Source organism: Lepisosteus platostomus, chromosome 5 (genome assembly GCF_059453375.1).
Source record: "Lepisosteus platostomus isolate fLepPlt1 chromosome 5, fLepPlt1.hap1, whole genome shotgun sequence".
Lineage (NCBI taxonomy): Eukaryota > Metazoa > Chordata > Actinopteri > Semionotiformes > Lepisosteidae > Lepisosteus > Lepisosteus platostomus.
The window spans coordinates 50,973,568-50,995,764 of NC_142615.1; the positions used below are offsets into that span (position 1 = coordinate 50,973,568).

At 40.4% G+C, this 22,197-nt stretch overlaps 1 protein-coding gene and 1 long non-coding RNA gene across 2 annotated transcripts; both read right to left on the bottom strand.

Annotated features, from left to right (window-relative positions):
- Positions 1-5,091: 5,091 nt before the first annotated feature.
- On the bottom strand, positions 5,092-19,934 carry LOC148668886 (uncharacterized). Its single transcript, XM_088632456.1, has 2 exons — positions 19,728-19,934; positions 5,092-9,458 (listed from the first exon to the last, which is right to left on the bottom strand). The coding sequence occupies exons 1-2, from the start codon at positions 19,873-19,875 to the stop codon at positions 7,801-7,803; spliced, it is 1,806 nt and encodes a 601-aa protein (XP_088488582.1). The 5' UTR covers positions 19,876-19,934; the 3' UTR covers positions 5,092-7,800.
- Positions 5,092-20,396, bottom strand: LOC148668887 (uncharacterized). Its single transcript, XR_015937074.1, has 2 exons — positions 19,941-20,396; positions 5,092-5,617 (listed from the first exon to the last, which is right to left on the bottom strand). It is a non-coding gene; the product is annotated as an uncharacterized LOC148668887 (long non-coding RNA).
- Between the last annotated feature and the right edge of the window lie 1,801 nt (positions 20,397-22,197).

The window sequence follows — 22,197 nt, forward strand, 5'->3', positions numbered from 1 at the left end:
AGTATACAGCAGACTGCTTGACAAAAAAAATAAAATAAAAGCGCTATTCCCGACAGTCTAGCACAGTAACCACAACTCCAATAACTTTAACTAGAGGAAGAAACCCAGCTTCTGCTCAAAAGGAAAAAAAAACATTGAAATCATAAATCTCCAACACTGGCTGGAGACTCTGTGTCCGTGCTCAGTGGTTATATAGGACAGGACTCAGCGCGCAGCAGGTGCGGCTCATTGCTCTACGCTCCCCGTGCGGAATGCACGTCTCCTCCTTCCAGACTCGTAACACCGCTGCATACATCCCTCTTAAATCCCAGAAACACAGAAACTCCGGGGTGTTTCTGTGAGTCAGTACTGGGTTTCTCTGTTCGAGGTTACAAGCAGAAACAAAAAAAGTGCTGAAAGAAGGAAGTTATTTCTGCTCGTAGGCATAAATGTGTAAAAATAGATTTTCTGATTCCTAAAACCCTAATAAAATCCATCTAAGTTTCCCTTTCGTTCCCAATGCACATAACTGAATATAAACCAGTCAAGTTCAGGTACTTTTCTGATATACAGTATCTGAATAGTTCTGGCGCGGTTGTTGTAACAAAGATACTTACGAACTTTTTTTTCATACGAGCTCTTGCCGTTTTTAAAATGAATATTTTTTTGAATTCGCTAAATCACACGAAACACCAGCATCACTTATCGTAAGCATCTGACCAATTACATTCCTGAATGTTAAACCCATTTAGCATTTATTTTTAACTTGTTTTATTTTTTTTAAATTACACACCTGTTAACTTAGTCCGGATCGCGGTCACCGAGGACCACTCTTGTCTCCCCAGATGACACTTTTTATTTTTAAGATAAACGCGAGATAAACAACGTTTGTTTGAAACCGCTCCACAAATTTTCTCACATGCACGTATTCTCAAATATCACCACAACAAAACCATAAAGTTTGTTTCCACAGACATGACACTATTATGCAATAAACCAATAAATTAATTAACTAGCAGAATCCCAATAAAAACACACGGCAACCCGTCAAGCACAGCATGTCAATATCATACATTTTTACCAACAAAACCGCAAAAGCAAAAACCAGCAAATATATATATATATCCCATTTTTACCTTATTCTGGAGCATGATATATATCCAAAATAACCCAGACTATTTTATCTCAAGAGCTAGAGACTAGTAAACGTTACTGATTACGTAGTAAATGTTTGAGGAACGAGTGCCAGAAATAAGGCGATTTGATTGGTAAAAACCGCTGTCATTCTTTGTATTTTCAGCCATTCAGAGCCCTTAGGAGGTGAGACTTCCTCTAGAAGCTTCAGGCTGCATTTTTAGCTGTCAATCATTGACTCAGAGGGATAATCAATCAGTTTTTTATCAGTTTCTTATCAGTGCTCCTTTTTTTCACACCAGAAGGCAACTCTGAGGTTTTTTTTCATTGCATAACAGCAGATAAAGGCTCTCTAGCAGTGTCTTAAGGTTTTTATAGCAATTGCAATGGTTTTTATTCTTATTATTTTCAATATTTTTATGATTTTTTTTATTATAGGCCTGAAATTTCATTCCAGGTCCAGTCTTCACAAAACATGATGTAGAATTTTTTCTAATTGATCAATTTGTCCCAAATTTTTATCCAAGCTAGTAGCCACCTAGAACCTAGAAAGGTTTTCAAATCATTCCCAGGCCCTTGACATGCATATAGTTGAAAAATCTGACCTCTGAAGACCAAAAAAAAATGTTCGCCAGCTGTTTTTTGGGGTTTTATTCATGTTTGTCTGCTGAGTGGACACATTAAGAAATATAAGAAACTTAAAGCCAAGGGGGCTAGCTTCAATTTTAAGACCTGAACCAGGCTCCTGCTATGTTCTGCTGCAGAGATATAACAAATGTTTAAGGGGGGGAAATTCCAGGCGGACATTGGCTAAATATGTCACTGGTACTAACAGGTTAACAATGACATCAGAGATTGGAAGCAAGGTTGTTTTCCATTAAAGGTTCAAGGAAACCTATATATCTTTGCTAAAAATATTTCAGAATCACAGTGAAATCTAGTCTGATTGTTGCACAGATCTGCAGTCTGCAATTAGAATACTGTTTGTGCGTTGTATAAAATATGCTGTTCAAACTTTTCCAAAACAGGAGAGGTTTCGAAATGCGTCTTCCTGTAAAAATAAAATATCTACACGAGCACTATAAGCAGAATCTTGAGCCTGTTCTGCAGAAGAACTGTATTCAGAGGGCCAAAGAAGTGAATATTGCACCAAGTGAGAGGAAGCATCTCTGAAAAAGGAGGTTGAAGCGTCATAGCACCACAGAGTCAGACTATGAGTGCTGAAAAGCCGCTATGAATTGTAACTGGTAATAGGCTGGATTAAAGCTCAAGTCTCTTCATGGCCGTGAGCTGGAATCCCACTGCTGCCCCAAATCTCCTTGTTAAGAATCACGGTATTGTTTTTGTTGCTTCCATGCGATTTATTAAACTTTCAGTAGAATTAATTTAAACAATCATATAATAATTATATTTGTTTTATTCCCTCATTACAATTTGTACACACAGATTTATTTTCTTTTATTTTAAAAACGTGACAGCCTTGATGGGAAATAACATGGAGTGTGGTGTCCAAGCAGTAAGATGTTGCTCTTGTAAAGTGAAGAGTGCGGGTTTGAACCCTCTCCTTGCCTGTTGTGTTTACTATGACATTCCTTTATCTAAGTCGTCGATTGTCTTGTAATGTAGAAATCTGTGTAATAAGAGGAAAATAATTATCGGTAGTGGTAAATAATCCTTCTGTTGTTCTAGCATAATCTGCCCTGATTTTGAGTTGACAAAGCAACGGGTGCATTCAAAACACCAACCTCTGTTGCTTGTCAGGATGGCTGGGTGGTCTTAGGTGCCAGCCACAAGGACTCTTGTCTTTTCATGTTGCTTATGTGCTCTGGTCTTTGAGCGGAGGCGTTGGTCACTCCCAATAGCTAAGCTTTTCCTGTCTAGCATTATTCCAGTACCCACTGACAATCACAATAAGAGGAAAACGGAGAAATTGCTTAGCAAGAACATAATGGACAGAAAAATGCTTCCCAAAAACTCTGTCTTTAGCAGAAAGGAAAAATTAGATAGCCTTCGATTTCTGCCTTAAGAACTATTTGGGCTTTCTGTAATTGAGAAAAGATGTTCGGTAAGATGGGCATTAAAATGTGAAAGACTGAATTATAAAAGCAGCAGCAGAAAGGTGCAGCACAGAGCAATTTTTGAGTGTTCTACATTGTTAAAATTCACAGGTTTTTATGCTGCTTGGATTTCTTTAAGTCTACGAAGTGACAACTGTTTCATTTTCTATTCACCCACTCGTTTTGTAATATACCTCTCAAACTTCAGAACCGAATAAGATTTCGTGTGTGACAGCATTCCCCTGCAAATACTGTTTCCATGATGTATTGGGCGAACCCGAATGAAATATTTTAGTGCTGGCTCAAATACGAGAAATTTCATGAAGACCTTTTTAAACTTGGTGTGCTTTTGTTTCGTTCGTTTGCTCCTATACTACAGCAGTAATATTTCTATAGGTGTATGATCATGGTAGGCTGACAGCAGGAACATGTGGCCCAAAAGCAGTGATAATATCAGAGATGTCTGCAGTGTGTTGGTTTGTGAGCAACGATAAAATAACTTGACGTGGAAGCAGGTGTGCCTGCATTAATACAGCTCCATCGAGCTGAAAAAGTAATACAAGAACCAACTTAAATTCAACATTAAGTTTCTGCAGCTGAAAACGGAGACTGCTCCAGGTGATGATCAAACTCACAACCTCTCCAGTACACCGCTGTATAAGCGCCGCACACTGACCAATTGCCCTACACCGCGGTGAAGTTAGCTTGAAGTTCGAAAACGATTTTGGCATGCCAGTAACATTTTCACGAAACATCTTACAGTTACGAAAACACTTAGTGTATAAAATACACTGTGAATGTTTTCACAGCCATTTACACCATTTTTTTAACCAAACACAAATATTCTTATGTCCATATCCTTGTAAGGAAATTTCATGAGGCTGGTGGTAAATATCCTGTCCAGGAATATCGGGGCTGTAGCGGGTCAGATCTATAGATATAGTGAAGATGTTAGTGGAGATGGTGTGTCTGGTCTATGTGTAAGAGATGTGCAGGAAGAATAATCTGTGATCTGGGAAGAAGAGAACCCCTTCGGAAGAGCGCTGCTCCTCACAGGAGAGAATAAAAAAAAAATTCAGGGATGCGGATTTTTCTCCTTGGGGGAATTAAAATCACTCAGCAGGAGTGACCTTGTGGCACAATGGTAATGTGTCTGACTCCCCTTCAGAAGGTTGTATGTTCAAATCCTGTCAAAGTCACCTGATGTGTTTTCTGGTTCTGTTGGTGCTGAACCAGGAAAATACACCAGGCAGTTGAGTTTTATCTGTACACCACATAGGTAATCTGAACTAAATAACAGAGCAGTACAGAACATGCAGTCAGGAGCGAATCATCTTGAACACGACAAGAGAAAAGGCACACTGCACATCCGCGAAACACCACGTCCGACTTTAGAGACAGTTACATAACAGAATGGAAGTTTCAGACCCCTTTTTTATCACAGGTTCAAGGAAACCTGAAAATTAGGGAGTTTTGGGTCACTTTTGTATTAAAAAGTGTCTGAAGCCTGTAAATATAATTTGCCCTTTTTTAATTGTGGATGAAATCCACTCCCATGTACCAGGACCTTACAGTATCTTCATGTTAATTAAAATGACTAACCCTATTGGACATAAGCTGGTGCTATTTGTAATGATTGCTATTTCATGTTGGAGAGAAAGGAAACCAGACCCAACGTTTGCTTTCAGGTGCTGTTCATTTATATAATGGACAAGTTTCCAACTCATTTCCTTAGTCTTGTTTACCTTGAATTTAAGCCACGAACCAGGATTCTACTTTATAAACTTCCAGGGATATTACAAAAGGTTTGATGGGGCATCAATCATTCCAGGTGGAAAATTACTCAAGGACTTTTTTTTCTCGAGGGATCATATTAAACATTTCATTTGGATCAAGAAGTGGATCAGGGACACACAAAACAAACAGTTTAATTCCATCTTTATTAGAAACTGCAACACAGCTACTGCATGTAAAGCCTTCAGTATGAGATTGTGAGAGTTCAGTTATCCCGGGGAGAACTGAAATTTAATAAATTGACATTTAAATAGAGTTTAAAACTTCAAACTATTCTATCACTTCAGAATATTTATAAGAGTCTACCTGGAGGGGGGTTTAAACCCACATTAACATTTGTCCATTGGATTTAAAGTCCAACACCTTAACCACTTGGCCATTCAGATTTGATTCAAACAATTAAAAAAATTAAACCAGCGCCCTGTCACAGAAACGTACCCCGGTCTCCCGCGCAACAAACGGGGGTACTCAGCACTGTACGAACTAAATTTGCTCATTTCCAAAGACGGTTTCGCCTGCTCTCATCTTTTTAAAGACTGTCATAAACACTCAAGGAGTAATTCATTTGAGTTTGAAGTCTGTCTCTGTTGCTTCGGCTCTTGATGAAGAAAAGCTGTACGTGGGAGACTCCTCTGAAGAAGTTTAACGTCACCCTGCAAGGGAGAAGAGCCATCATTCACCGAGGCAACCACTAAGACACTTAACATTAAACACATGAAATGTGAGATGTGAAAATGTTTTCTACTTAGAAGTTCTGTCGTTTCTATTCTAACGAGAGAGGCTCTTTGTCGGAAGTGAGATTTGAACAAATGTCGCCAGGGGAAACTGCAACCTAAATGCAATGCCTTTTTTATCTTTCATTTACCAATAATGCAATAAAGTATTTAAATGGTTTAAAAACAAAAAGAAAATAAGAAATTGACAATTACAACACCAATCAAATCTGTATATTAAAACATAGTTCAAGAAAAAAATAAGCTAATTAAGGCACAAGAAAACAAAATAAATATAACAACCCTAAACCACATCCATCACAACTGACAAAGAGGTGCAGCAGCCCCTCCGTCCACTGCACGCACACCAGGCAGAAGAAGTCCTCCCCAGCATGGAAGCACTGCAGCACCATCTTGGGGAAAACACAGTTGTGACGGATGAAGAAGTCCAGCTGTTCGCATCTCTGGGGCAGGAAAGGCAGCCTCAGACGTGCCCAGATCCATGCCAGCTCGGATCTGGGCACGTCTCACCCACAGCTCCGGCCAAGCCGGGCCTGCTGCCCCGTCTTGTGGACAGAGCTTCTCCAGCCAACTGTCCGGGAGACCGAGTTTGAGCTGCTCGCAATCCTGATGGATCTTACTTTTTTTAATGTTTAATCTTGCTTATCCTTTAATGGCAAAATAAAGTGTTTTCATGTTCTAAAAAGTTCATACAATTTTTTTTTTACTTTGAAAAATGGACACTTTGTATTTATAGACTGAGAAAATACTGCAAAAAAGCAGTTAATATGTGAAAATGTGTTTGTTCCACTGAATGTGTAAATGGGTATGTCTCATTAGTTAATTAATGAAGATCTAGTAGCTTCTAACATTATTTCTAATATAATATTATTTCCAGATAAACCAACTTCGGAGAGTAGGCGGCAGTGATGTCAGAGAAAGTGTGTTCACAGTCTTGTCAAGGTATTGCTTGTTGATTTTTAAAATGTTTTTACATTACATTTTTACTTTGATCAAGTTAACATATCCACAGAATTGAGCTTATAGATACCTATGTGTTAACCACTGAATGTGCAAGGTGTAAAACTGCAAAATTGTCTTTTAAAATATAAGGATTGCAGTACTAAAATTCTAATATACGTCTATCGTTATACGTCTGTGATTAGATGTTCATTATACATAAATGGTTGGAGTTCTAGTATACGGATAAACTTAGAGGACTATTATACATATATGGTTGGAGTTCCGGTTAACTTTAGAGGACTATTATACATATATGGTTAGAGGTAGGATTCAGATCTCCCGCAGACACAAAGAAGCAGTGGCAGGCTGTTGCCGTGTCCAATCGGGGCTCTGTGGCCTGGTGCAAGGCAGTGCTGGTTCGACCTGAGAGAAGGAGAAGGAGGGAGAGATTTCTGCTGCGGTGCGGTGCGCTGCTGATGCTCTCTGAAGACCGGCTAGTTAGTGTTGGCTGAAACTAGCAGTTTGCACACAGAAAAGTCACAATCTTTAGACAGGAAGAAGACCGGTTCGTTCCCGATGTAGCGCAAGTTCTGAATACTGATATACAGCTGTCCACAGTTCCGACTGTAGTTCACTCGTTGATCAGGTGAGCGTTCGCGGTGGGTTCACGAGGCTTGCTGCTGGGCTAACCTCGGGTGGATCCTTTGGTTACACGCTGGCAACCTCCGTTCTCAACTCAAAAAGTCCTGGCACTGGGACACACTGGCAGTTACGTGACTGTCTGAGCTGAGGATGCCCAGGAGGACCTGGAGTTTTACCTGGAGAACTACGGTCGCTCAATGGTTGCCTACATTTATTGGTGCCCCGTGTAAGGATGAGTAGCCATGAACTCTGACCTTGGGGTTGTAAACCACTTGGGATGAGACTCTCCCTTGGAATCTCCCAGACAGTGAGGCACCAGAGATGACCATTCATTAGGGTGGCTGATGTGTCTCAGCTTTGGGAGTTGTTCCTTATCAGGACACTCTATCAGCTACAAAAACACCTTAAATGTGAACCAAATGGAATGACCTCTCTGTATCAAGCACCACTGGAGGTGAGGGAGAGAGACTGGCAAGCGAGCAGCAAACTTAATTCCTGTATTTTAATAAACCTTGCCGCTACAATGGTCTCTCTCCTGTGTGAATGCGCTGGTGGGTTATTAAGCTACTTGACTGACTAAAACTCTTCCCACACTGACTGCAGCTGAATGGTCTCTCTCCTGTGTGAATGCGCTGGTGGGATATTAAGCTACTTGACTGACTAAAACTCTTCCCACACTGACTGCAGATGAACGGTCTCTCTCCTGTGTGATTGCGCTGGTGGGATATTAAGCTACTTGACTGACTAAAACTCTTCCCACACAGACTGCAGCTGAATGGTCTCTCTCCCGTGTGAATCCGCTGGTGTGATTGTAAGTGGTTTTTCCGACTAAAGCTCTTCCCACACTGACTGCAGCTGAACGGTCTCTCTCCTTTGTGAATGCGCAGGTGGGTTTTTAAGTGACTTGACTTACTAAAACTCTTCCCACACTGACTGCAGCTGAAAGGTCTCTCTCCTGTGTGAATGTGCTGGTGGGTTTTTAAGTCACCTGACCGACTAAAACTTGTCCCACACTGACTGCAGCTGAATGGTCTCTCTCCTGTGTGAATGCGGTGATGTCGTTTTAAGATGTGTGACTGACTAAAACTCTTTCCACACTGACTACAGCTGAAAGGTCTCTCTCCTGTGTGAAAGCGCTGATGCCTTGTTAAGTGACTTGACTTACTAAAACTCTTCCCACACTGACTGCAGCTAAAAGGTCTCTCTCCTGTGTGAAGGTGCTGGTAGGGTTTTGAAATGCTAGAATGACAGAAACCCTGCTCCTCCCTGTGCCATAATGACAGTTTGTCCACTCCATCTGAGCAAGGCCTTGAGTGATTCTTCCTCATCCTCTGATCGTGCTGGGGTCTCTTATTCTGCAAATGCTCCATGGAATGGTCTTGCTCTGTGTGCTGAAACTGAGATTTGTTTTCTTCATTACATCCCTCAGTGTGCTGCTCAGCAGTGTGAATCATCTGGGACTCCATCTCCAGCTCTCTGAGACTTAAACCATCCAGTTCATTCAGTTGTTCCTCTCTTTGCCCAAGAACAGACACACTCTCCAGTTCATTAAAACGTTCAACGATTTTTTCAGTAACCAGATTATTAAACCCGTGTGTAAAGTCATCAGATGCTAAGGGATCATATGATTGTTTGAGACTGTGCAATGACAGTCTCTCCACTTGAACAGAACAAGGCCTAATTATTATCAAGCCCTGTAGGAGCTGCTGTTGCTCCTCCCTGTACTGACTCTCCTCTTGGTGCTGTATCTCAACACTGTTCTCTTCACCAGGTACATCAGTCTGCTGCTCTGCACAGTCAATCAACTGGGGCTCCATGTCCTGCTCTGTAAGATTAAAGACACCCAGTTCTTCACTGTGCTCTTGTACAGAGACACAGCCCAGTTCATTACAACCTTGTGTAATATTGTTCGAGTCCAGATTATTCATCTCTGTAAAATCATCACATACTAAGAGCCCAGGAGTCTCATTCTCAGGGTCTGTCTTCATCGTGGGCACAGAGTCCAGATCCTTGACACTCTGTCTGCTCTTGGTGTGCTGCTCCCTGAGTTTCTCTTTCTCTTGTGCTGCAGTGAGCACTGTCTCCTGCATCAGACTGGAGCCCCACTCCTCCTCACTGTGCTGCTGTTCAAGAGGAGCCCTTTCCCCAGCTTCAGAGAGAGTACTGGCCTCTGAGCCTGTAAACACAGGACAAGAAAACAAGACCTTTATAATAATAATAAAAAAACTATTTTATATAGCACCTTTAAAGGTGGCTTCTCAAAGCGTTTTATAGAATGACAACAACAAAAAATACACAATTTAAGCACGATGAGAATACACAGTTAGAGGAGACGGTAGATGGTGGTACTAAGTACAGTAGGAGCAGAGGGGTAAAGAACAGTTAAATAAAGGCTCTTCTGAAGAAGAAGGTTTTGAGTCTGGATTTGAAGGAGTTTAGAGAAGGTGACTCGCCGATATCCTTAGGGAGAGAGTTCCACAGCTTGGGGGGATAACAGGTGAAGGACATGTCACCTATACAATGTAGACGGGCTTGGGGGACAGTAAGGAGACCAGAATTAGAAGAGCGAAGGTTGTGAGGTGGGGAGTAGGGCGATAAAAGTTCAGACAGGTATTGAGGTGCCAAGCCATGTAAAGCCTGGTACCGAGCCATGGAGAGCCTTATAGGTGAGCAGGAGGACTGTTAAGTCGACAGGAAACTTGACAGGAAGCCAGCGCAAGGACTCCAGGATAAGAGTAATGTGAACACTTGCACTAGACCTGGTTAGGATTCTGGCTGCCGAATTGTGGACATACTGGAGTTTCTTCAATGGTGATTTAGAAACCCAAGAGAGTAGAGGGTTACAATAGTCAATTCAAGATTAGACAACACTTTTCAGCCACAGTTAGTGATAACATAGGGCGTAGTCGAGGAATATTTCTGAAGTGAATGAAAATGTTTTGACAACATTCTACACATGTGGGTCGAACGTCAAATATCATCCCCAAGTTTTTCAGTTTAGACTGAAGCTCAAGTACAAGACCATCTACAGATAGGGTTTCTTACGGGTTTTATAAAGTTGATGGGTGGTGCCAATAAGCATGGTTTCAGTCTTGTCACAGTTAACATGAAGGACATTTTGAGTCATCCAAGTTCTTATGTCAGAGATGCAATTAGAATAGAGACAGCCACATCAGCATAAGGTTTGGTATGTATGTATATATGAGTATCATTAGCATAGTAATGATAGCTGAGGCCATGTGATCTAAAAAAATGCTTCAAGCTAAAGCTGTAACCTTTAAGCTACACAAACACACGTCTAGTATACTCGCAATCAATTTGGGTTGTTTAAGCATAGAGGAATAAGAGGGTTTAAGGGGGTTTCTAATATTATGTGATTTTAGATATACAAGCTTTGTCAGAAACCTAACTACCATGTAAAAAGTAAGACTACAGAAATAATAATAATATACATTTACATTAACACTGCACTGGGAAAGAGAGGGGTTCATGCAGACACATTGACTGGACACTCCAGTACATTAACACTGCACTGAGAGAGAGAGGTAAATACAGACACACTGACTGGACACTCCGGTACATTAACACTGCACTGAACGAGAGAGAGGGGTTAATACAGACACACTGACTGGACACTCCAGTACATTAAAACTGCACTGAGAGAGGGGGGTTAATACAGACACACCGACTGGATACTCCAGTACATTAACACTGCACTGAGAGAGAGAGGTTCATACAGACACACCGACTGGACACTGCAGTACATTAACACTGCACTGAGAGAGAGGGGTTAATACAGACACACTGACTGGACACTCCAGTACATGAACACTGCACTGAGAGAGAGGGGGTTCATACAGACACACTGACCAAACGCTACAGTACATTATCACTGCACTGAGAGAGTGGGGTTAATTGGCTCCGTGAAGTTGGCCCCTCTAGAAACAGCACAAATGATTAAACTCACCTCATTCGTTAGTGTTACGTTTGTGGCGTTAAAAGTAGCATTTGTGCTGCTTTCAATTCCGAGATATAGAGCCTTGTTTTTTCGGGGTCATGACATCTCTCAGCCCCCCTACAAGATCGTAGCGGAACCAGACCGGTCTCAATCGTTAGTGCTGTGTTGTTGCCGTTGAAAGTAGCGTTTGTGCTGCTTTCATTCCCGAGATATAGCGCCTTGTTTTTCTGATGATCACGTGACCATGCACGGTGACTTGGACCTCAAGTAACCCCGTCTGCCAAGTTCAAGCACTCTGTTACCAGCGCGAGAGTAACAATTCTGCAACTTTGTTCCTCTGTTTGCCCAGGTACGGGGGGCGGTGGTGGATTTTACATTTAATATCATTATCTTCTATGCGTTTGTGTGAACAAGAAAATATAATTTGTCTCCAATATCATACCCCAATTAGAAGAGTTGCGGGTGTAGACTTAAAAAGCGAACATTAGCAAAATTGTATATTCTTACAAAGAGGCTTTAACAAACAAGTCTTAATACCTCATAGCGGTGACCTTTTTTAAAAATCTGAAGAAGTAATCAGTTTCGCATTGTCTCCTTCTTAGATAAACAGGCATCAAGGGACGTGTGAAAATTCAACCTGTCTGTCGAGCCACGTATTTAAAAAGACTTGAATTTGCAACTTTCTGAACCATTGTTGCTCTTTTTTATGCAAAGCCAAAGTGAAAAGGAACCAGGACTTCAGGACCTTTTTTTTAAAGGGGCACTATGTACAAAGTTTTACACAGTTCATAACACAACCGAGAAACAAGAGTCTATCATCTCACACATGAACACCGTGGCAATATTGGAAAATAGTTTTATTTTCACAGAACAGAAGTAAACATATATCTAGGTTCTCTGAAAAACTGGCATTATCCATGTGTTTGTATTTACAGGGGTCTTATGCGCAAACATGAATCGATTAGCTCACAGTTCTTTTATCTGTGTTTCTGGTCAGTCCTTGGTGTAGAATACAGCATGAGGGCACACCTTGACCTCTGAATACACAGATATGACTACAAGGACGTTTACAGGTACCAACACACTCAGTACTTAAATTACTGGATGTCTGGTCGGGTGGGGGTGGATGTTTTACATTTTAATATAGCGCCTTCTTTTTCTGGCCGTGACGTCACTCTGTGCCGTCGGCACCATACAAAACCGCAAGTTCACGACCACCAGATCTTTCAATTGTGATCTCTTGATCAGCTGACCCCAGCCTTTGCAGTTGATGTTTGATTTATTATCTGCATCTCTGGCGAAGACCTCTTCTTCCAAATCGTAAGTTACTTTACAAACTAGAAATGCTATACTGTAATTATGATGCTATGTTGACGTTCATGAATTTATTTTAAAGTAAAGATATTTGAGAAACTTGTTTTATATCGTGGGGAATACTACAAAAATTAGTAAGCTGCATTTGCCGTTATCATGATATTTCTACACATGCAAGTGAAACTTGAAAGGATTTGTCACACTTCTGAATTTAAATTATAATGTTTTGTTTCTGTAAGTGTTACAAGGAGAACTGAACCCCAAAAAATCTCTGACATGTTAGAAATTGCTGATGTGAAAGCAGAAATGATTAAGTGGTGAATGCAATGCTTTAAAAACATATCATAAATGAAAGAAGTGGTGATGGGCCTTGGTATTGCAGTTAACGTGAGTAGGCAGGTCTACAAAATATTAATTTATCAATTTCTATCTACATATACAGAGACTTTTTGATGTGCACTTAAACTGTAATCCATAACAATGTAAAAAACTTAGTTATTTTCATTTACGCGGTGGAGGGAAGTCCCCATTACCTGTAGAGCGCTTTCACTGGGGTTTCCAGAGAAGCACTATGTAACTGAAAGGATATTATTATAAATCACGTAAAAATTGGGAAGAAGCACAGTTTAAGCCAGGTTTGGTGAAATTCATTTTTTGTTACATTTTTGAGTGTTAATCGGACTTCTCTATACTTTGCATTAAACATTTCCTATAATACCCGGGCCATGGGTCTAGCTAGGGATTCGGCCATCACATGAACACTAAGATTAAAGGGTGACATCATGGAGCTAACAAAAGAGAAGTGTAAAGCTCGCCACGATTTGTTGTTTGAGACTTCAGTTCCAAGCAATATACAGTGTTTTGCATTCATCCTTATTTCTTTCTGGGGATTTAAACTACTCATCAATTGCTTGATTTTTTTTAAACCTTGAGCGGTCAGATTCCACGTACTGCACTACATATTTGTGATTTTTGATTGTTAATTCTTAATTGTGTATGAAAAGTAGATATCAGACCTACTGCATGCAGTAGCTTATTAAGGACCTGTTGACTTTCTATTGTTCCATTACCTGTAGAGGAGGAGAGGAGTTTATAATGTACATTGAAGTACCTGCCTCTTTGAAGTTCTGAGCATCTTTGGGAATGTTTGCACGGTTTACGTTGTTTGTATCATGTCCCAGAAGCAGCAGGCATGAAACTGGTGATTCCACTATTGTAGTAAATGTAGTAGAGTTAACCATTTGACAATAGATTAAGGTCTGCCTTCACAGAGCATAGAACAGGATAAAATTAGTTTTGTGAGCTTTATTAAGTTATACCCTCACATAACAGAGTATATTAAGGAAGTACAGAGTTGGTATAAAATTGCATCATTTGGTGTGTTACACTGTTACCACACTTAAGAGACCAAGGAAATGTACTGGATTAAAGCTCTGCATTGTTCATTGTTATTCTGACATTGTTAAACAGTTTACACATTGTTTGGTTACGAAAGTCGATGTGAGGACAGGATTTGTTTTTTTGTATTTTAAACAATGTATGTTGTTGCACCAAAGTACTCATTCTACATATTTGCCCTTCATTCCAGGATTCATCACCTACGGGCACTGTAAGGAGGGTAGGAACTTAACAGTACTAACATTCAGGCTGTGCTGCCAGACATAACCTGACAAAAGAATATACCCAAGTGCTGCAGGACTGCAAAGGTAACAAAGAATCAATGTTTACATGCATAACAGAGTAACTGCAAACTATAAAATCACACTTAAAACCTCACACACAAAAAAAGTAGCAGAAGGATACGATGCTTTTCCTTCTGATGAAGTTCTAGAAAAAATAGGTGTAGCTGGGGACCAAGAGCCAAGTTGTACCCTTGATGCATGCCCGACAGCATTGGAAGACTGGGTAACAGAAATCTTTGAAGAATACAGGTTGCTTGCTGTGGACAGTGGTGATAGACATAACCTGCACTTCCTACCGGAGATTGTTCCTCATCTCACGAGGCTTGCTTGCTATCTCCCACTCTGGATAGGCTTAATGGTTCCACTTTTCAAAAGTGTGAACATTACTGCAAGTTCAGCCAATGAGGAGGCGGATTTCAAAAACCTAATACAATCAGTGCTGAAGCATGACACTGCCAATGCGAGATGACAGGTTCCTTATGAAGCACCTAGCACACATAGGAGGTATGAGAATATCAATGGGTGTTCATAGTGTTTCCCAGCAGTGTGAGAGGGCCGTTGTCAGTGCTACCACCTGTGAGGCAGAGACATCCAGCACTACCTAAAAAACGGAAACCATCTTTTTATCTTGTGCCTTGTTCTGAGTGGTTACAACATAGATTGTTCGGTTCCTGTGAAAAAGGCTGTAGTGGCTCTGATGAGGAACTGAAGCAGCAGAGACCTGCCCCCAGTAAAGGTGAGTGGAGACACTGTGAGTGTACTGAACACTAGTGCCTTTGATGTCAGTGCCTATGCAGGGCCTATTGCGATAGCAGGTCTTATAGCAGCTATGTTAATCAGGCTGTAGATAGCATCTACAACTGGTGAAACATTTGGCACAGAAAGGTGTGCACAAAGATGTTTATGTTCTAAGAGCTAAAATTTTGAGGGACATCTTTGGTGCAATTAAAACAGAGTCAGAGCTACAATAAGTGAGAGCTGAATGTAATATTTCAGAAATCATAGCAGAAGTGTTGTTAACACTTGTTCAAATTACAGATGTGCAGAACACTCTGATAGAAATGCAAGTTTGTGACCCAGCTTTATCAGAACACATCTTGTGTAATGGTACTGTAGAGCACCGCTTGTCAACTGGGCAACATCCTGTCATTGACTGTGATGTGGGAGATTGGCTGAGTCGTGAAGAAAACACTGTCCAGTCTCAAAATATCTTTGAGAGTCAACTTTCAGATTTTCCACATAACCTGGAATTAAATGGGACCTTCAAATTAAGAGGTGTCACTGCATTCTGCCCACCTGTCCTGGGTCATTACATTGCATATTGCAAAAGACACGACTTCACCTGGGAGAAATCTGGCGATCTAACAAAGGCAGTCATATCTGTGTCTTCAGAGCTCAAGGTGTGCCCTCATGCTGTTTTCTACACCAAGGACTGACCAGAAATACAGATAAAAGGACTGAGCTAATCGTTTCATGTTTGTGCATAAGACCCCTGTAAATACAAACACGTGGATAATGCCAGTTTTTCCAAAGAACCTAGATATATGTTCACTTCTGTTCTGTGAAAATAAAAACAATTTCCAATATTGCCACGGTGTTCATGTGTGAGATGATAGACTCTTGTTTCTCGGTTGTGTTATGAACTGTGTAAACTTTGTACATAGTGCCCCTTTAAAAAAAAAGTCCTGAAGTCCTGGTTCCTTTTCACTTTGGCTTTGCATAAAAAAGAGCAACAATGGTTCAGAATGTTGCAAATTCAAGTCTTTTTAAATACGTGGCTCGACAGACAGGTCGAATCTTCACATGTCCCTTGATGCCTGTTTATTTAAGAAGGAGACAATGCGAAACTGATTACTTCTTATGATTTTTAAAAAAGGTCACCGCTACGAGGTATTAAGATGTGTTCGTTAAAGCCTCTTTGTAAGAACATACAATTGTTTGCTAATGTCGCTTTTTAAGGCTACACTTGAAACTCTTCTAATTCGGGTATGATATTGGAGACAAATTTAATTTTCCTGTTCACACAAACACATAGAAGATAATGATATTAAATGCAAAATCCACCACCGCCCCCCGTACCTGGGCAAACAGAGGAACAAAGTTATAGAATTGTTACTCTCGCGCTGGTAACAGAGTGCTTTAACTCAGTTGACGGATTTACTCGAGATCAAAGTCACTGTGCATGGTCACGTGATCAATGGAAAAACAAGGCGCTATGTCTCGGGAACGAAAGCAGCACAAACGCTACTTTCTACGGCACAAACCGGCACTATCCCAGCACTAATGAATGAGACCGGTCCGGTCCTCCTAAGACGTTGTAGGGGGGCTGAGTGACGTCACAACCCCCCAAAAAGAAGGCGCTATATCTCGTGAAAGAAAGTAGCAGGGAAGTTACTTTCAACGGCACAAACACAGCACTAACGATTGAGACCGTTCCGGTTCCCCAAAGACGTTGAAGGGGGCTGAGTGACATCACGACTCCGAAAAAACAAGGCGCTATATCTTGGGAACGAAAGCAGCACAGAAGCTACGTTCAACGGCACAAACATAGCACTAACGAATCACGTGGGTTTCATTGTTTGTGCTGTCTGTAGGAGGGGCAACTTCACGGAGCATACTATTTGAATGCAGAATCTCTTCCTGCGTGTTTAAGTGTTTAGAGAAAATTCCCACGACACTACTAAAAACTTTGCCCCTCTACTGAGCATATACTATATTTTCCTGATATAGGAAACAGAGCAAATAAAAGTATCACCATTTAATTACATGCAATACCAGATGCAATCTCTTACCATCTTAAGAGCAACAGTTCACATGAAAGTACATCAAAACCTGATAGTTTCAACAAAAAAGTGTCTCTTGTGGGACAAATATTCAGGAACCCGCTACAAATAATCATCTGGTACCAATTTTTCTATGTATATCACCATTCTCTCTTGTGTGTTAGACTTTCAGCGATACACAACCTTGAATTACAATGGAAAATGGTTTTATATATATACTATGTACTAAGATCTCTCAGTAACAAAAACAAAACCACAATAATATTATAAGAAGAAGGAGACATGTTCTTCTGGTTCTGTGGCTGAACCATATATATACACACAAGAATATGCAAAAACTTTGTTTTAATCTGAAATTTTATATACAAAGATTTTAAAGTAACTACGTACAATAGATATTTATCATTAAAATCTCAAAATCATTCACTGATGATAACTTCTCAGTAATATGTATATTATATTGACATTTATATTGGTTATATATACACATATCACAGCCTATTAAATATTCACTTTAAATTCATGAGCTCTTAAGCCCGTAGTGGTAGTGAGGACGAATCAGATGTTAAATCGAGGAAGGGAGACAGTAGATTGAGCCCCACCCCCCAGACAGACTGAGAAAGGGTTCATTGTCACACAGATGAGCACATTTGCAAGACAATGCGAGGCTCCGAACCGCAGCAGCCACAAATCCTGCTCCTGTGTCAATGTTAAAGGGTTTATAAGACATTCAACACACATTTATTGATTCATGGCGTAACTTGTCCTCCCTATTCACTAACATTATAAGACCATGTCCCAATTTCCAAACTGTACCCTAAGCTCTTCCTCCAGGTCCACACCTCCATGACGCAGCGTAAGAACTGTGGACTTCAGTGCATGTGGACAGAATTTCTTAAATATGTTTTTGTTTTCCTTTCTCCATTCGCAGGCTGATGAAATTGAATTTCATCGCGTCTGTCCCCGAACCAAAAGGGAGTGACACGTTGTGTTCATTCGTCTTCAGCAGACTGAACTCCAAATTGGCGAAGTAAACAAAGGAAAACGTGGTGATACCGCCGTTTTTGTGTAACTAAATACATTTCAACTCGACTATCCCAGTACACAAATCACAGTCTGGGGAAAATAACTCACTCATTCGCTTTCTTTCAACACAAACTAGGCAGGACCTCAAAGCTTTGTACTACTGAATACGTCTACTATTAAATATTCCATCTACAAAATATACTGCAGGTATACCAATATTATATTTATCAAAATGGGGTGACGAAATCAAATCTGTACATCAAAACCTAGAACACAAACAGGATGAATCTGAAAGTAACACATAATCTACAGATGTAAATAATATATACAGCATGAATACTTAAAGTAGTTCAGGTGGGGAGCTGCGTCAGCATGCGTAGGCTGCATAGGAACATGTAGAGCTTTATTCCTGTGCTGAAAAGAGAAAAAAAGAAACATTTCGGCTGTGGAGCCTTCTTCGGGCATCAAAACCTTCTTCAACAGCTGAAATGTTGTTTCTTCTCTTTCCGGCAGGGAATAAACCTTTACTTGCTCCTGAACCGAAGGTAGTCCAATTTATGTAATTTTGTTTTACATAAAATACGCACGTATTAAAACCATAAAAAATAATATTTTAGTTTCCAATTGTGGGGGAAAAGCAAGCGCTGTCTTGACATTAGTGGTTCTATAATAATTAAGCCTGCTTTACTACACCAGCTACATTAGTTCATCATTGGGTATTCCTCAGACTATATTCAGAAGACAGCAAAACAGAGCACAAAGCAATAACTCATCGCAGCAATTAACAGGGTCTAGGAGGGGAAGCTGATAGAACAGAGTTGTAATCATTTTCTTAAGACTCTTTTGTGCTCAGCAGAAGATTGAAAAGGGCAGCAGAGGACAGTCGGGGATGTAATTTCACGAAAACATTTGTTCTGTCTAAATTGCCAGTATTTAACACACTGACTGGACACTCCAGTACATGAACACTGCACTGAGAGAGAGGGGGGTTAATACAGACACACTGACTGGACACTACAGTACATTAACACTACACTGAGAGAGAGAGGGTTTAATACAGACCCACTGACTGGACACTCCAGTACATTAACACTGCACTGAGAGAGAGAGGGGTTTATACAGACACACTGACTGGACACTCCAGTACATTAACACTACATTGAGAAAGAGGGGGGTTAATACAGACACACTGACCGGACACTCCAGTACATTAACAGTGCACTGAGAGAGAGGGGTGTTCATACAGACACACTGGACACTCCAGTACATTAACACTGCACTGAGAGAGAGAGGGGTTCATACAGACACACTGGCTGACTGGACACTGCTTTAATGTACAATAAGGTACATTAACACTGCACAGAAGAGATAGTTACCGCCACGTCGATAAATAATCTGCCCACAAACATATTTCCAAGACTCCAAAGTCTCCTAAATTGCCTTTCACATGGAGAAAGTGTATCAATTGACGACATATTTCTGTCCACATTTAAAGAACAGCAATAACATTAATGAGAATATAACCAGACCACAACTAGTTAAGTTCGCAGAAAAGAATCCCTCGGCAACATCACAAACCTTTCCTACTTTGCTCTGCATCTCTCCACTACAGATTCAACAGTGAGGAAGTTAAAAACACCGTTTTTAAACACAGACATTACTACATAAGTCATCGCACTTACCCGACGGCTCCGTTTCTTCATTTGTTTCTGCAGTGATTTCACAGGGAGGCATGAGTCCAACATGATCCGTCTGTCCCTGATCTCCTCCTGCTCCCGACTCCTTCTCCCACAGCTGCAGTCGCACTTTAAAGGTCTCGTTTTCCTTCATTCGCGTTATTTCTGTCCGAAACTGTCCTCCACACACTGTGTGATATTAATCACGGCCCGACTCACCAGGATCTGGGAGACGCTGCGGAGTTTGTCTTGAAACTCGTTCTCAGAGTCAGACATCCTGTTTCGGAAAACTTCTGAAACTTCATACACGAACGATTTGAGCAAAACCTCCACGAAACAGTGAAGATCGTTTTCCTGCTTCATTTGCGCGATTTCGACCCCGAAACCGTTGTCGACAGACGTGATTTTAATCACGACCCGTCTCGCCAGAACCTGAGAGATCCGGCGGAGTTTTTCTTCAATCGACTTCTCGGAATCATCTGTCCGGTTTCGGAAAACTTCCGAAACTTCATGCACGATCGATTTAAGCACAGTCTCCACGAAAAAGTGCGCCTCAGTTTTCAGATTAAGCAACAGATTCTCCATTTTTTTCAGAGTCGATCTGGAAGACACAGACAAGTCCTGCAGCTGCCGCGGCTGCAAACACTTGGGCTTGAACACAGAAAGCGAAATGTGGTCAAAGAGAGGACTTCCGGGTTATCAGATGAACTTCCTTAGTGACCGTTGCTATAAACCACAAAAATATTATTCGAATAATAAAAATCTGAAAAAAATAGTCCAGAATAGATGTTTGCGTTATATTATAGTGTAACGTATACGGTCGACATTTTTTTTTTATTAAATGTGTAAATAATTTACAAATACAACTAGAGGAGCAGAAACAGATACAAGAGAAAAAAACACGAACAGAAAAAAAAAATAACTGGCAGAGGTAACGAAGTAAATTATATTTTTTACATATATCAAATGTTTTCCTTGCTTTATTTGATTGATTTTTATATAATTTAAATAATATTTCAACTCCATCTGAAAAGTACTAAAAAGGGGAGTATTTTTGGACCATTTTGATTTTATGAATGTGAAATTTGCTAAGAATGACTAATACATTTGCTATAAATAAATGCTTTTTAAAAAAGTTATCTTACACAGTACAATATAAAAGTCATTAAACCTAAAAAAACACCTTTAAATGCCTACAAACAAAATTGTGCAAATCCATCCAAACCAACTTCACAAACACACACCTTACAACTATGTACCAAAGGTTCCCTTTCAGCCCGACAAAAATGCACAAATCATCCTGCTCATGCTTAAATAAGTACTTTAGAGAGTACTTATTTAACTGGATAAAACCTATGAACAATTTTAAACTATATCTTTTTAACTTTATTTGTAATACAATATCACACTGGAGTTGTCCAAACTAACTTCCAATTTATATTTTCAAATGGTGCAATCCAAAAAGATCAACTTGACGCACATGCCTTTCCTGTATAAAGTAAAAATAATCTTTCATTTTTTTACAAAACAAATCGCTTTTCTTTTTGCAACATTTCGAATACCGTTAATTTAATAGAAACATCTACCTTAATTTCTTATTTATTCCGCACATCTGCAGTCACTGTTTACATGTCTGCATTGTTTACTTGTACGTTGTCTACTGTTTGTACAGTATATTGTCTTGATGCACTGTCTGTACTTTGTGTAAAGTATCTATATCTATGCTCTCGCAGTCTCCTTCCTCACCGCTCCTGCTCGCTCGACACTCAGTCTCTATGCCTGGGCTCGTTGAATCTCTGTCCAAGTCTTTTGGATCTTAATGACTATATGAACAAAAAATAATTTCAGGTTTACAAATTTGACACCCACTCAATTCAGAGTGCACATGTTTCTTGTTACAGAGGGGAAAAAATGTACATGAAATTTCTCATGCTCACCTATAAGGCTCTGCATGGCTTGGCACCTCAGTACCTGTCTGAACTATTATCGCCCTACTCCCCACCTCGCAACCTTCTCTCTTCTAATTCTGCTCTCCTAACTGTTCCCCAAGCCCATCTACATTCTGTGGGTGACAGGGCCTTCTCCTGTTCTGCCCCAAGCCCTGGAACTCTCTCCCCAAGGATATCACAGAGTCACCTTCTCTAAACTCCTTCAAATCCAGACTCAAAACCCTCTTCTTCAGAAAAGCCTTTACTGAACTGGTTCCATTCTTCACCCCTCTGCTTTTCTTAGTACCACCATTCACGGTCTCCTCTATATATTGTAATTGTGTTTTATCTTGTGTATTTTTATTTATTGTTGATGTCATTCTGTAAAGAGCTTTGAGAAGCCACCTTTTAAGGCTCTATCCGCATGTACCCCATGTATTAAGAAGACCCCCATATTAAAAAAATCATAAAAAAGAAAGAACACTTTCACAACCCAAAGCAAAGTTGTATAAGGTGAGGGGGGCTGTCTGGTGTGTAAAACACTTGGT